Below are 16840 nucleotides of genomic sequence, written 5' to 3' on the forward strand. Positions count from 1 at the left end.
TACGCCGATTCACAAACGTACGTGAGCCCGGCGGTAGTTTTTTACGCCGTTTGCGTAAGGCTTTTTCGGCGTAACGTTGCTCCTGCTATTAGGTGGCGCAGCCAATTTATGGACGTTGTTCCCGCTTCGAAATTTGAATTTTTTGCGTCGTTTGCGTAAGTCGTTCGCGAATAGGGCTGGACGTAATTTACGTTCACGTCGAAACCAATGACGTCCTTGCGACGTCATTTGGAGCAATGCACACTGGGATATGTACACGGACGGCGCATATTCGTAAAACACGTCAATCACGTCAGGTCATCACATATTAGCATAAAACACGCCCCCCCTTCCACATTTAAATTACCCGGGCTTACGCCAGCCCCATTTACGCTACGCCACCGCAACTTACGGAGCAAGTGCTTTGTGAATACAGCACTTGCTCCTGTAAGTTGCGGCGGCGTAGCGTAAATACGATAGGCTGCGCCGCCGTAAGAAGGGGCGCAGCAACCTGAATCTAGCCCAGGATGCTTTGTATACAGCAGCTCTAACTGTTAGGCCTCCACCAAATGATTTGGACCAGTGCACAAAGCAAGGTCCATAAAGGACATGGATGAATGAGTTTGGGGTGGAGGAACTTGATTGGCCTGCACAGAGCTCAACCTGATAGAACACCTTTGGGATGAATTAGAGAGGAGACTGTGAGCCAGGCCTGTTCATCCAACATCAATCCCTGACCTCACAAATGCACTTCTGGAAGAATGGTCAAACAGTCCCATAAACACACTCCTAAACCTTGTGGACAACCTTCCCAGAAGAGTTGAAGCTGTTATACCTGTTGGGTGGGCCAACTCAATATTGAACCCTACAGACCAAGACTGGGATGTAATTAAGCTCATGTGCATGTAAAGGTAGATGTCCCAATAATGTTGACAATATAGTGTATTTGTTTATGGAATGTTACAGGATAGTGCACCTTTTTTTTGTATCGACTATAAAAAGGAATAAAAAAAAAAAAAAATGCAGTTTCCGGTTTTGATTCTTTTGTCACTCTGGCGAGTTGGCCAGTCCCTGTAATGGAAATTCTGCTGGTTTGTGATGGCTCCACATAGAGCTGGCTCCCCAGGCAGTAAGTTCTCAGCAAAAGTTTGTGAAATGTTTTGCAGACTTCACTTCAAAATGACCAACTTTATCTTTTTCATTACGGCGTCTGTGCCAGGATATTAGTCTGAATTTCACAGCTCCAGCGGGTCAGTCCTCTGCTCTCCCGATCGTTATTAATATAGAGAGCAAAGTTCATTACATGGAGGACTGAACAATTAAGACAATACCGGCATCCTTGCTCCCGCTGCTCACCGCACACCATGGCAACACTGAACACACTTAGAGTTTCTCATTTCCTGTGCTGGGAACTAACCGGCTCACACCCTGGTTCTTCCCAGATCTCAACTCTTTGTTGACTGTTAAAGGGAACGGACTTGATCAACTTAATTATATGAAACCCCAATCACTAAAATCTCATAAAAACTTTACCATGTTCAAAGTTGTAAGCAGATGGGCTTAATGTTCCACATGTGGTGGTTATGTGGTAAGGTTTGGCGCTTCTGGATCAGACTCCATAAGTTAATATGCTCTGTGACCATGGTAAATGTTATCAAAGAACCCAAAATAGCTTTATTTAATGAACCTGTGGAGGGGATACTCCACCATGCTATCGCCACTGCCTGGAAGAAACCTGTGGCTGAAACCCTTGGATTCAAGATCTTCAAACTCCTGTATAGCGTGTCGGAGGTGTGGACATCTCAATTTCTAGTTCCAGGGTCACAGAGCGGGAGGAACAATGTCAGTTCCTTGCTCTCTTTTCCGTGCAACCATCGACGCCGGTTGCACCGCTCCCGGTCTACGCAGTCTTCAGCATGCATGCTCAGAATCAAGTCGATGCATGCTTGGAGGCATTGAACTTCGTTTTTTTTCAGCACGTCGTTGTGTTTTACGTCACCGAGTTCTGACACGATAATTTTTTTAACCGATGGTGTGTAGGCGCGACGGACCATCAGTCAGCTTCATTGGTTAACCGATGACAACGGTCCTTCAGACCGTTCTCATCGGATGGACTGATCGCGTGTATGAGGCTTTAGAATTCATCAGGGCAGTGAGGAGTTAATCTGTTTCCTTGTCCTGCCCTTTCTCTGCTCTCCAATAGGGTATTTAAGTGTTTTTTTGTCGTTCCCTGTGATTTTGATAAAGCGTAGGCACGTGAAACGCGTAGTCATGGCAACCAACAAGCCTGCGTTCCACGCTGGTTTCTGGTCTCTTTACCTTTCCACCATTTGGCAGGAATTGCCCGACTTCAACGCAAGCCCGTTCCATCAGGTCTTTCTGATGGTTGTGCCTACTAACGATCGGTTTTGACCTATCGGTTAGGAATCCATCGGTAAAATTTAAAGCAAGTTGGCTTTTTTTTTAACCGATGGTTAAATAACCTATGGGGCCCACACACGATCGGTTTTGACCGATGAAAACGGTCCATCAGACCGTTGTCCTCTGGTTAACCTATCGTGTGTACGAGGCCTAAACATCTATAATTGTATATGATGTCAAAGATTAAATAATACAGATAAAAGGGGATACCACACCCCACTTTTGGATTTCATCTGGACAACACAGTCATTGGTGCCCTCCGTGCCCCACTCTAGCACCTTGGATGTCGTGTTCTGCTTTGTTATCCCGTCTCATGGGTTTCCAGCGTAGACTATCCATTTGCATCTTGTCAATGTCGTACAAATCCCTACACTTGGCCATTTTTTTTCTGCTTTTAATGCATCAGCTTCAGGGACATGTCAAATATCTCTCTCCCCCCAGATTTATCCACCCCTGTATCACTCTGTTCAATCACTGAGCAGAGAAATCATTACCTATACCCATGTAAGAATTGCGTTTGCTTTTGGGTTTAATACCACTTTGAAGATTGCAGGAAATTAAATGCACTCCAACTAGACCGTTACAGCTAATCTGTGCAGCTTTAGTTCATAGTCGCTGCTTGTTTTTCCACTCATCTCATAGCTACATCTCTTCCATCTCAAGCTATTTCCAGCTTAAATGGGTAAGAGCCCCTAAAATAAACCAAAATGATCTTCAGCCCTCCCTTTATCCAGCACACTGTCTATCAGTATCTTCCGGAGAGCCGGCACCCAGCAGCTTCCATTAATCATTCCCACCAGGTGCTGCCAATCATTCTCCCCGGACCAGCGTCAATCACTCTCACCGGGCACTGCCAGTCCTAGAGAACTTTCCGTATAAATAAGCTGCCACTGAAACTTACTGGACTTATCTCAAAGGAACTGTCACAAAGAACAATGCCTATCTCTGAAGCCTCAGATGGACGTTGCTCTGTTATCCATTTCACTTGTTCAGGGCAGCAGCTTGAGTTTTTAAAGAGACCCTATTGGCAAAATAAAAAACTGCAAGTAAAAACACATAAAAATCAGGAAATGTCACTTACTTGCAGATTTTTCCTTTGCATAAAGTTATATTAACTTGCAACATGCTTTTGAACTCGGTGGAAAGATCGACTAGTTGATTCCATGACCGCGTCCTCCCTCCTTGCACTTTATAGCCCTCTTCACTACTGGGAGTGTTTAAATCACTATCTGTGCCGGCCCAGCTCCTGCTGTTTTTTTGTTGCTGCCAGGAGTGAAGCAACTCCCTCGTCACCTCATTTCATGCTTGCCTTCAGAACTTCTCCAGAGCCTCTCCCATCCTCTGGAATGCTGTACCCCAATCTGTCTGACTTCAGAGAAGCCTATCTGGCCCCCACCTAATACTTGTACTTTTATTTTCTCCATCAGTACATCTCTCACAGTTATTACCATATTTATCGCGGTATAACGCGCTCCCGCGTATACCGCGCACCCCTAAAGTGGCCCCCAACCCTGTGGAAAAAAAGTTTTTTTGTTTTTTTGTACTTACAGTTTTGGTGTCTTGCGCGGTGTCCATCAGCGGCCTCGTCGGGTCCGGCGTCCTTCTGCGGCTTTGGGTGTCCTCTTCGGCGGGTCCGGCGTCCGTCTTCGGCGGGTCGGGGGTCCTCTTCGGCGGGTCGGGGGTCCTTCTGCGGCGTCCTCCCCGCCACGAGTTTGAATACTGCGCCGGCATATACCGAGCGCAGTACACTCGTGAATCTTCGGGCAGGCTTGGCAACTATCGCACTGACGTCCTGTACGCTCAGGACGTCAGTGCGAGAGGCGCTGAGACTGCCCGAAGATTCACGAGTGTACTGCGCTCGGTATATGCCGGCGCAGTATTCAAACTCGTGGCGGGAAAGCGGGTATCGGCGTATATCGTGCACCCACGATTTTGCCCTGATTTTCAGGGCAAAATAGTGCGCGGTATACGCCGATAAATACGGTACCTCTTGCCTCTCTTGACCTTCCTTCTTAGATTGTAAGCTCTAAGAAGCAGGGTCCTCTGATTCCTACTGTATTAAAGTGTATTGTATTAGTACTGTCTGCCCTCATGTTGTAAAGCGCTGCGTAAACTGTTGGCGCTACATAAATCCTGTATAATAATGGGAAATGCTTTTAAATGTCACTATGAGTGTGCTGGCATCACATTCAAGATGGCAGCACCCAGCAGCAGTCTCAGGCTTTTTGGAAGTCTACACAAAGGAGACTTTTGCATGTATTCTTACAGGAAAATTATTGCTGACTTGAATGATCTGGTGACATGACAGGCTCTCTTCAAGATGCAGAATAGATTCAGCATTGCAGCCTCAGATCTAGAAGGTGGCTCATTCAATGGGGCTTCAAAAACAAGTAATTAAAGCGGGAGTTCACCCGAAAAACAATTTTTAACATTAGATTGAGGCTCATTTTGTCAAGGGGAATCGGGTAGTTTTTTTTAAATCGAAGCAGTACTTACAGTTTTAGAGAGCGATCTTCTCCGCCGCTTCCGGGTATGGGCTGCGGGACTGGGCATTCCTATTTGATTGACAGGCTTCCGACGGTCGCATACGTCGCGTCACGAGTAGCCGAAAGAAGCCGAATGTCGGTGCGGCTCTATACGGCGCCTGCGCACCGATGTTCGGCTACTTTCGGAAAATCGTGACACGATGTATGCGACCGTCGGAAGCCTGTCAATCAAATAGGAAGGCCCAGTCCCGCAGCCCATACCCGGAAGCGGCGGAGAAGATCGCTCTCTAAAACGGTAAGTTCTGCTTGGATTTTAAAAAAACTACCCCATTTCCCTAGACAAAACGAGCCTCAATCTAATGTTAAAAATTAAGTTTTTGGGTGAACCTCCACTTTAAAAAGAGTAACTTCACCCTCTCAATCAACATTGACTACTTTTAAAATGTATCCTTCTAGCATTAGTAAATGTATAGTCAAATACAGTGCCTTGAAAAAGTATTCATACCCCTAGAAATTTTCCACATTTTGTCATGTTACAACCAAAAACAGAAATGTATTTTATTGGGATTTTATGTGATAGACCAACACAAAGTGGCACATAATTGTGAAGTGGATGCAAAATGATAAAAGGTTTTAATTTATTTTTTACAAATAAATAATTGAAAAGTGTGGCATGCATTTTTATTTAGACCCCCCCCCCCCCCTTTACTCTGATACCCCAAACTAAAATCTAGAGGAAGCAATTGCCTTCAGAAGCCACCTAATTAGTAAATAGAGTTCACCTGTGTTTAATTTAATCTCAGTATAAATACAGCTATTTTGTGAAGTCCTCAGAGGTTTGTTAGAGAACCTTAGTGAACAAACAGCATCATGAAGGCCAAGGAACACACCATACAAATCAGGGATAAAGTTGCGGAGAAGTTAAAGCGGAGCTCCACCCGAAATTAAACATAACCTCAAAAATAATACTGCTGATCAACAATGCTTAAACCGATATTTTCAATGAAAAATGCTTTACTGTACCAGTTAAACTAGATGGGCTTCCGGTCTGCAGCCATCGGGTTTCTGTCGGGTTTTTCTGTGTTTCCTGTCCCGCACAGTGTCTTCTGGGAGCTTGCGTTATAGCTCCCTTGCTATCGTATTCTGCCCTGTTATACTAAACATCGCGCGATTTCGTGGGGGAGAAAGTGACACGCGATGTAAACAAAGGCAGAAGGGCGGGCTTTACAAAAATGTCCATTACAGGACAGATACTGCGACGCTGACACCGCTGCTCCCGGGTGCGAGTGCGCAAGCGCAAGATCGAGCGGTGGATGCTGGGATTACAGCATCACCGCATCCAGGAAGTCTCTGCTGGTGGGATTCATAATGCCCACAGTGAAGATGGCAACGGCTGACGAGGGATAATATAAGTTATTATTACAGACAGCATCAGATATGGACGGACCTTGAAAACGAGAAATTTGAGTTTATGTAAGCCTTGACAATAATTGTTTTACTACCCCCCCCAAAAAAAAAAAATTTGGCATGGGAGATCGGCTTTAAAAGCAGGGTTTGGTTCTAAAAAAAATATCCCAAGCTTTGCACATCTCACAGAGCTCTGTTCAATCCATCATCCGAAAATATAAAGAGTATGGCACAACTGCAAACCTACCAAGACTTGGCCGTCCACCTAAACTGACCAGCCGAGCAAAGAGAGCATTCATCAGAGAAGCAGCCCAGAGGCCCATGGTAACTCTGGAGGAGCTGCAGAGATCCACAGCTCAGGCGGGAGAATATTTCCTTCATTGTTGAAAGAAAGACATAAGAAGTCCTGTTTGCAGTTTGTGAGAAGCCATGTGGGGGACACGGCAAATATGTGGAAGAAGGTTCTCTGGTCAGATGAGACCAAAAATGTTACTTTTTGGCCTAAAAGCAAAACGCTATGTGTGGCAGAGAACCAACTCTGAACATCACCCTAAACACACCATCATGTCGTGAGAATGTTTTTCTTCAGCAGGGACAGGGAAGCTGGTCAGAGTTGATGGGAAGATGGATGGAGCCAAAAACAGGGCAATCTTAGAAGAAAACCTGTTAAAGTCTGCAAAAGACTTGAGACTGGGGCAGAGGTTCACCTTCCAGCAGGACAACGACTCTAAACATACAGCCAGAGCTACAATGGTATGGTTTTGATCAGTGGTTCTCAACCTATGTCCTGAGAACAGAGAGAAAAGAGAAGAAATGAGAGGGATATAAGAGAATCTTTGTATGGTGGCACCTGAGCCGAGTCAGAGCTCAGTGTATCCGTTTAGACACGGAGCCCTGACCTGGCCCGCCACCTTCTCCCCTGATTGGCTGACTGACTTTGATAGACAGCCTTCGGGAGCCAATGGTGTCACTGGTGTGTCTCCGCCAATCATGAGAAGTGTCCTGGACGGCTGAGACATTCGTGGACAGAGCTGGAGAGAGATGGGGTCTCAGGTAAGTATTAGGGTGGCTGCTACACACAGAAGGTTATTTTATCTTAATGCATTAAAGCGGGGGTTCACCCAAAAAAATTTTTTTTTTAACATTACATTCAGGCGAGTTATAATGACATTACGCTGTTTTTTTTTTTTAAATCCTTGCTGTACATACCGTTTTATATATATATATGTTCACCGCGCTTCCGGGTATAATCTGCGGGACTGGGCCTAATTGATTGACATGCTTCCGACCGGCGCATACTGCGCGTCACGAGTTGCCGAAAGAAGCCGAACGTCGGTGCGCAGGTGCCGTATAGAGCCGACTCGCAGTCCGGCTTCTTTCGGCAACTCGTGACGCGCAGTATGCGCCGGTCGGAAGCATGTCAATTAGGAACGCCCAGTCCCGCAAATTATAACCGGAAGCCGCGGTGAACATATATATATAAAACGGTATGTACGGCAAGGATTTAAAAAAAAAAAAAACAGCTTAATGTCATTATCATAACTCGCCTGAAAGTAATGTTGGGTGAACCCCCGCTTTAAGATAAAAAAAAACTTCTGCCTTAACAACTTGGGGAGAGAAGAATGGAAGGGGAGAGAAGAATGGACAGGAAAAGGAGAGAAGAATGGAAGGGGAGAGGAGAGAAGAAGGGAAGAGGAGAGAAGAAGGGAAGGGGAGAGGAGACAAGAATGGAAGGGGAGAGGAGACAAGAATGGAAGGAAAGGAGAGGAGACAAGAATGGAAGGAAAGGAGAGGAGAATGGAAGGGGAGAGGAGAGAAGAATGGAAGGAAAGGATCGGAGAATGGAAGGGGAGGGGATAGAAGGGGAGAGGAGAGAAGGGGAGAGGAGAGAAGAATGGAAGAGGAGAGGAGAGAAGAATGGAAGAGGAGAGGAGAGAAGAATGGAAGAGGAGAGGAGAGAAGAATGGAAGGGGAGAGGAGAGAAGGGGAGAGGAGAGAAGGGGAGAGGAGAGAAGAATGGAAGAGGAGAGGAGAGAAGAATGGAAGAGGAGAGGATAGAAGAATGGAAGGGGAGAGGAGAGAAGAATGGAAGGGGAGAGGAGAGAAGAATGGAAGGGGAGAGGAGAGAAGAATGGAAGGGGAGAGGAGAGAAGAATGGAAGGGAAGAGGAGAGAAGAATGGAAGGGGAGAGGAGAGAAGAAGGGAAGAGGAGAGGAGAGAAGAATGGAAGGGGAGAGGAGAGAAGAATGGAAGGGGAGAGGAGAGAAGAATGGAAGGGAAGAGGAGAGAAGAATGGAAGGGGAGAGGAGAGAAGAAGGGAAGAGGAGAGAAGAATGTAAGGGGAGAGGAGAGAAGAAGGGAAGAGGAGAGAAGAATGGAAGGGGAGAGGAGAGAAGAAGGGAAGAGGAGAGGAGAGAAGAATGGAAGGAAAGGAGAGGAGAATGGAAGGGGAGGGGATAGAAGGGGAGAGGAGAGAAGGGGAGAGGAGAGAAGAATGGAAGAGGAGAGGAGAGGAGAGAAGAATGGAAGAGGAGAGAAGGGAAGAGGAGAGAAGAAGGGAAGAGGAGAGAAGAAGGGAAGAGGAGAGAAGAAGGGAAGAGGAGAGAAGAAGGGAAGAGGAGAGAAGAAGGGAAGAGGAGAGGAGAGAAGAATGGAGGGGGAGAGGAGAGAAGAATCGAGGGGGAGAGGAGAGGAGAATGGAAGGGGAGAGGAGAGAGGAATGGAAGGGGAGAGAAGAAGGGAAGAGGAGAGAAGGGAAGAGGAGAGAAGAAGGGAAGAGGAGAGAAGAAGGGAAGAGGAGAGAAGAAGGGAAGAGGAGAGGAGAGAAGAATGGAGGGGGAGAGGAGAGAAGAATCGAGGGGGAGAGGAGAGGAGAATGGAAGGGGAGGGGATAGAAGAACAGAATGGGAAAGGAAGTGAGAAAGATGGAAGGAGTGAGTGAAGGAGATTGGGAGGATGGATTGGCATAAAGTAAAACAACCACATCAGGCAACTACTTCTAAAAACAACTCTTTTTGCAATGTGAAGACTGGTAGTTTTCTACGGAGGGGACAAAAAATGTATTTTAAACCTTAAAAAGTGTGAAAATGGAACAGTAATAAAACCGGCACACAGGTTTATCACAGCAACTGTCATAGCACATAGCACTTACCGGGTGGGGGGTCCTGCAGCTGTACCCACAGACACCTTCCCTTTGACTGACGATGTACATTCCCTGCTGACAAGCCTCACGCTCCCCCCGCTGCTCTGAACTTTCCTTAATGAAGCAGCTGCAACATCTTCTTTGGTCAGGTACCTGAGAGGAAAACACGATCAAACAAAACTACATATATGTGTCAGACACGCCATTAGACTGACTAATGTTTTGTGTGCCGCTCGCTATTTACACTTTATCATGGGCACATTATTGGGTCTGTTTTTGTGCTTTGCTCTGGTATTTAAATATTGATTTTTTTTTCCCATACAGAAATTAATCTCCATTTTAAAATTAGTTTATAAAAGGCAATCTTAAATTTTTAACTTGGAAGAAAGTGGGAAAGTAGGTAATGTGCTCCTAATTGGAAACCAAACACTTTCAGGTCTGGGTGTTGGAGGATTTGCGATACGTCATCTAGAATGTTACACGGCGGGGAGACAACGAACTGGCCGCACGCTGGGTCCATACACTGCAGAAATGAAGACAGGTCTCTCTGCGTCCTGTGTAGGCGCAGACAAAAAAAAAAATGGGTTTATAATGTGGTTCCTAACTGTGTAAGCCCAAACACAAATAAATATTGGGATATGCGCCATATTCTACTGTAAGGGGTATATTTATGAAGCCAGTAAATGGGATTTTTTACCAATCATTCACCATTAGGGACGATCTCATGTGGGTTCGGACATGAGCTAACCTGCTAAGAAGCTGTCCCAGCCAACAAACAGGCAATGATGGGCGGCACATGGATTCCACACCCTGCAGCTCCGCTAATACACAACCCTTGTATATGTGCAGCTGTGGGGCGAGGAATGCCTCCGCCATCTATGACCGGCTGACAGCTTTCTGGTGGTCTTAAAGCCAATGTAAGCCCATCGATTTGATGGTTAAAAAAAACAAACAGTTAAAGCGGTTGTAAACCCGCGATTTTTTTTTTTTTTTTTCACCTGAAAGGAAAAGTCATAATGAGCTAGTATGCACCGCATATTAGCTCATTATGAAATACTTACCTCGGAATGAGGTGAAGAGAACTTACCTGGTCCACGCCAAGCGAGATGTCATCTTGACTCGGCGTGTCTTCCGGGTATCGCCGCTCCAGCGCTGTGATTGGCTGGAGCGGCGATGACATCACTCCCGGGCATGCACGCGGGAGACTTCAATTCGGCAAGGTCCGGCGGCTGCCGGTCCTTTAGCCAAGGATCCCCGCTGCGCATGCTTCGCTGCAATCAGCGGCGCATTGCGGGGGGAATATCTTCTAAACCGTACAGGTTTAGGAGATATTCTTTATACCTACAGGTAAGCCTTATTTTATAGGCTTACCTGTAGGTAAAACTCATAAAGTGGGGTTTACAAGCACTTTAACATTCTGGTTATACTGGAAATGCTAGCTGTCACATTGGTTGCGCTCTCAACCAAACGGACAAATCATCCAATGGCTGGTGTCATAGCTGATCACATGTGCAGCATCATGGCAGTTGTAGATTAAACAGAAGCCAAGATGGCAGCTTCCTTGGCTGCAAATGATCGGAGGATTTACTCCCACTTTAAAACGCATCCAACTGGAAGATTCACCTGCAGTGAATGTTTAGTGAATGTCGGATTCACTGGTTTATAAATATACCCTTTAGGTTAGGTTCACACTATCGTCGCATGCGGCTCACAGCAGGGGTCCGGTGCGTCCCCCGTTCACCAATTTTTGGCTGAATTCGGACCTGAAATGGACCAAAAGCAGACAATGTTTTACGTGCAAATTTGCACCGGAGCCGCATCGGAGATGAGTGAACCGACTCCACAGAGAGCAGGTCAAAATCTCCTGCTATTGCGAATTAGATGCGGGTAATCCACATCCAGTTCCCAATAGTGTGAATCCAGCCTTAAAGAGCGACATAAAAAGCACTCTAATCAATTACATTGCTTTGTATACTCAATTGGGTTGATTTACTAAAGGCAAATAGGCCGTTCACTTTGCAAGGAAAACTGCCCCAAAACTTAGTGAATGAGGTGAAGCTCTGTTGACTTCAACCATCCAATCATGTGCAAGAAAGTATGGTGGGGTTTTATTTGAATTTTTAATTTTCCATGCACAGGATTGAGAATTCTTTGCAAAGTGAGACATTCTCTAAGCTCTGGGGAAAATTCCTTTGAAAATTGCGCCTGCCCTTGCCCTGCTTTTGCAGGTCCATAACCTTGCCTCCCCTCCTAAAGTGATTTACAGGAGCTCCCGTCTGGCACCTAGTACTAGACAGTAGGCTCATCTCTTCCTATTGGGTCTAAGGATCATTTTTTTCTATTGGGCCTCCAACCCTACCCTTCAAACTGTAAATAATGAAAGAATTAATTTAAATAAAGAATAGCAATCATGTAACTTATTTAAACCTGTAAAAAAAAAAAAAGGAATTTGGGAATTTTGCTCTGCATAGCATTAAGCAGCTTTCTGTATTACATTAAAGTCTTATTGCAGCATAAGGGTTTATGTTCACTTGCTTTGTCTTTAACACACTTTAGAGCGCTCACTGCTTTTTTTTATGTGTTTTTGAGGCTTCTGTGATACTTTTTTGAAGCTTGGCAAATGCCCTGGGTGTGCTGATATTCTATTTGTTTTAAGGGGCCCAGTAGAACCCTGGCTCAGTAGTTCCCCTACTCAGCGGATCTCGAGCTCATTAGTACCCCTGTTCAGCAGATCTCTAGCTTATTCATACCCCCAGCTCTGCTGATTTCCCACTCAGCAGTACCCCCAGCTTGGCCGATCCCCCACTCAGTAGTATCCTCCAGCCCTGCCAATCCCCCACTCCATAGTAACCCTCAGCTCTGCCGATCCCCCACTCAATAGTAACCTCCAGCTCTGCCGATCCCCCACTCAATAGTAACCCTCATCTCTGCCGATCCCCCACTCAGTAGTATCCTCCAGCTCTGCCGATCCCCCACTCAATAGTAACCTCCAGCTCTGCTAATCCTCTGTTTTGCTGATCTTCCCCTCTCTCCAGTCCCTGTTCAGCTCCTTCTATATTGCGCTCACGCTGCTCGCCGCCTGCGACATCTGCTAGTTCCTCCTGCTCCGGTCTCCCAGCTCTGCTGATCCAATCTTGCCGGTCCCCACTCACCTTCTGCTATAGCTTTCCCATGTTGCACACCACATGTGCCCTCTACTCGTTGCTCCACTTTAGCCTGGAGCCCCTCTCACTTTCCTGCTGGTCCATGCTGCACACCATATGTGATGTCTTCACCAGACGCTTCCAGAATATATGCACATGAACCAAAAGTTAAATCTTTTCGGTTTGCGTGTTGGTTTCCCAGGAAACCTGGGATATCCCATACTTGCGATACCTCCAAAACAAAGTGAAGCCAATGTTGAAAAAAAAGTCCCTCAAAAGCTTTAGGTTCTGTAAGCAAGCATTGTGATAGACTTCTATGAAGGCTTTGGAGATGCTTTGAAGCAGGAAAGAGACAAGGGCCCAGATTCTTGTATATCGGCGTCTTGTATATCAACTGTTTTTACTCTTTTAAAATCATAATGACAACAGAAACTACCCAAATGACACCGATCAAACGTTTACATACCCTGGCCTTGTTTGGCCTTGGTAGAGAGTTCCTTGGAGAGTAAGGAAGGGGAAATACCCCAAATAGTAGGCCAGCTGTAAACAAAGCAAAAAACTAAAACTAAAATAAAAATCAGCTGATGGAATACCCATACTTGCTCTATAAAAAATAAAAATCTGCTCTTATCTTATACATACTCATTTAATGGCATGTTTGTAAACAATTCGTTGAATTGCATTAATTTGTGATTTTTATACCTGCCTGGAATTCATCTTTGACCAAATGCCTAAAGTTGCGATTTAGGAGTTTTCCTTTTTATCCATCAATATAATGGGAAGTGTCCTTGTAAGCTCACAAAGGGCAGAGCTGGAACTGTGAGTAAACCTATAGTTGGATTAAGAGATTTGGAAGATTTGCGCTGTTCTTTATAGACCTGGAAAAATAGTCTCTCAGACTCTTCCAATGTACAATAATTCACTTTCTAGCATAACCTATATTTTGTTCCACTGCAAGTGACCTAATCCTTTCCTCACAAGGAGGTTAAGGTCTGCCTATGCACACATTAGAAGCTCACAGAGTGGGCACTGCCTGTCTGATGGGGCCAAGGCTCCTTTATATACCTCTTGGTGCTGGTGTGCGCTGACTGCTGTTTGGAGATCTCTCCCGTGGCCAGGACAGGGCTGGTAAAGACCAGACCACTCTTCCGGACTAAACGCTGCTTCATGGCTGTCAAACTGTTCCATTCTCTGACGAACCTCAGAATCTGGGAAAGAAATGTGAGTGGAGAGAGGGGAATTAGTACACAGTTCTTGGATGAACTCGGACACGTCTTGGAGATACCAGAAATAATGCAATACATCAAGAGCCGTTAACATTTAGATGTCCACTGGTAGAAAATGGTGGCTGGAGAACCTGACAGCAAGGTTAATCAGTACAAAAACATGGACACTAGTACAGGGAAAGAGTCCACATCCAGGTGCTCTTCAGGTTTGCCCTTACTTCAGTTCAAGAATTGTTGCCTGTTGGCGAAATCCAACTGGGCTGTTGATTTTAGGGAATTCCAAAATTAGCAAATGATTTATCACAAAATAATTACTGGATTTGGATTCAGTTTGAACTGTAGACCAAAGTTAACATAAATATACATGTACTGTCTATCTGGTGATCCAGGCACCCCTTGCCAGACAGCACAGCCAAATCCACAAGCCCACGTTCCTTCCCACTGCAGTTATGTAGAATAGCTTAGTCACTGACCACCTATTCTACAGATTAGACAATGAAGTAGTATCATTGCTCTGACCTATCATGGATCAATATGATCTTTATGGACTAAAGCCATAGCTTGCTTGGCAACCTATAGCTCCTAACATGAGTAGGGACTAGGTGTGCAAGAGGGAAAGTGTGAAAAACAGAACATAAAAACCCCATGATTTCACTTGGGATAGTGCATCATAAAAAATCCAACACGTTTAGGGGGTTCAAAGGGTTCTCCAACATCTGGGTTTGGTACTAAACTGGATACAAATAATTAGTACGATCACACAGATATATGCCTGCTTAATCATTCCCTCCCCTCTTAAGACCAGACTAAAAATGCCCACTGCTTTAAAAGATCCAGCATCCCACACTCTCTGGCCCTCTCCTTTTATACAATAAGCCCAATGTGTTTGACTGACAAAACCTAGGCTTCCTACCCATGTCTTAGCCTTGCATTTTTAAGCATCACATGCAGCAAATATAAAAATATCTTCAGGTACTGACACCAACTGTGTTGAAAACACAGTTTTCTTAAAGGACATATAATAGACCTACAATTTTATTTTATATACCCATCTGAAATTCATCTTGGTGAAAACAGTGAACTGGTGAAAGACCAAAACCAAATAGTTTACAAATTTGGCATTGGATAGCAACATTTGCTATTCAGAACCAGTATAAATTGTTTACACACCTGATGGTAAGCATAGTTACTATTTTTTCTGAGGTGGACAATGTGCTACCAATCTATAACTTTATAGAAGTGGTCTAAGCTTGGATTCTTTTCATGTCAATATAGTGTGGTGAGCCCCTCAATCGCTGTACATGCACTTTTTAATCTACTTGGACTTCATCTTTGACGCATTACGATATTATATACATATCAACTCAGATTTTGGGTAAGCATTCCCCTTTTTTTATGTACAGGCTCTGATGAATAGGGGTTACTTATTACATCTCTAGCTTGGTCTATTCTGATATAGTGATGTACCCTCTTGCTAGTTAAAGAGGAAATAAACCCTGAAAACTAAGCCCACGATGTCCCCACTGGTGGCCGCATCCATGTTCACCCCTCTTCCTTCCTTCTGGGGCCGTGGACTCCTGCTATGTGACCACATGTGCGTGGGAGCCGATGGTCCAGGCATGTGCCCTTTAGAAAAGGCACGTTCGTGCCCTTTCTTTTTTATTATAGGCTTACCTGTAGGTAAAAGTTGTGTGGTAGGGTTTACAACCACTTTAATACCTTTACTTCTTTTTGGCTGATATAGTTTACCTGGACTTGATACTTTAACCTGATGGTTGTCCTCCCATGGGGCGGGAGGCAATTTTTTTGAGAACATTGACCCTTTTCCTTTCATGGACACCACGTATATTCTACTACATCCATTTTAGGTAAGTGTGCTTTTAGTCTTCCCAAAGGGATGCATTGATATGTCAATATTAAAGACAAACGAAGGAATCGGAAGAATAGTTATTATTGGATAAAACTTAATAATCTGACCTGTACCAACACTTTAATAATAACGTTCGTATTTTTTTGATATGATGTATGGTTTTCCTTGTTTTTGTTATAGATCCGTTTTGAAATTTTTTGATTCATCAATCTCAATGTGACTAACTAAACTGGTCCTGACAAAGCAGATGATCCGTGAAACGCGTTGACCCTTCTAGAAGACCTTATGCATAGACTTGTTTGTAATGTACTATATTGATATCAACATGTGCTTTTTATATTTTGTAAAATAAAGACAAAATAATTTTAGACATCTTGTATGTTATTAGTATTTGGTTATATGCAATTGTGCACGGGGGGGGGGGATTTTATTTAAAGCGGGAGTTCACCCATAAAAAATGTTTTACCCTTAGATTGATGCTCATTTTGTCTAGGGGAATCGGCTAGTTGTTTTAAAATCCGAGCAGTACTTACCGTTGTAGAGAGCAATCCTCTCCGCCGCTTCCGGATATGGGTCTTCGGGAGTGGGCTTTCCTTCTTGATTGACAGTCTTCCGACGGTCGCATCCATCGCGTCACGAGTAGCCGAATAAAGGCCGAACATCGGTGCGGCTCTATACTGTGCACCGGCGTTCGGCTATTTTCGGAAAATCGTGACGCGATGGATGCGACCGTCAGAAGCCTCTCGAAAGACGGTCAATCAAAATAGGAACGCCCAGTCCCGCAGCCCATACCCGGAAGCGGCGGAGAAGATGCATTTCTAAAACGGTAAGTACAGCTTTGATTAAAAAAAAAACTAGCCAATTCCCCTAGACAAAATGAGCAGGAATCTAAGGGTAAATTTTTTTATTTCCGGGTGAAGCTCCACTTTAAAGTCCCAGCACTCATTCTCCCTCTTTGCCAGTATAAATTGCATTAAAAAAAAATAATGATTTGCCAAGCTACCAGAAGTTGCAAATCGTCTGTGGCCAATTTAGACCGCATCAAGGTTTTGCAAATGTTTGCATAACACGGAAGAATGCAACCATAATTATTCCTTAATACCGGATAATACAGGATTTAGGGAACAACACAACCCAATTTGAAAAGAAGTTAACGTTTTATGACA

The 16840-nt window shown here is 44.7% G+C and overlaps 1 protein-coding gene across 2 annotated transcripts in view; it reads right to left on the reverse strand.

Moving 5' to 3' along the window:
• ZRANB3 (zinc finger RANBP2-type containing 3) overlaps positions 1–16840 on the reverse strand; it is a 382760-nt gene that overhangs the window by 21039 nt on the left and 344881 nt on the right. For both annotated transcript variants that reach the window (XM_040358099.1, XM_040358098.1), the window contains exons 17-18: positions 13644–13786; positions 9445–9588 (exon numbers count right to left, since the gene is read on the reverse strand). In XM_040358099.1, coding sequence (XP_040214033.1) covers positions 9445–9588; positions 13644–13786 — 287 coding nt within the window. The remainder of the gene's footprint in view (positions 1–9444; positions 9589–13643; positions 13787–16840) is intronic.

This window comes from Rana temporaria, chromosome 6 (genome assembly GCF_905171775.1).
Source record: "Rana temporaria chromosome 6, aRanTem1.1, whole genome shotgun sequence".
Taxonomy (NCBI): domain Eukaryota; kingdom Metazoa; phylum Chordata; class Amphibia; order Anura; family Ranidae; genus Rana; species Rana temporaria.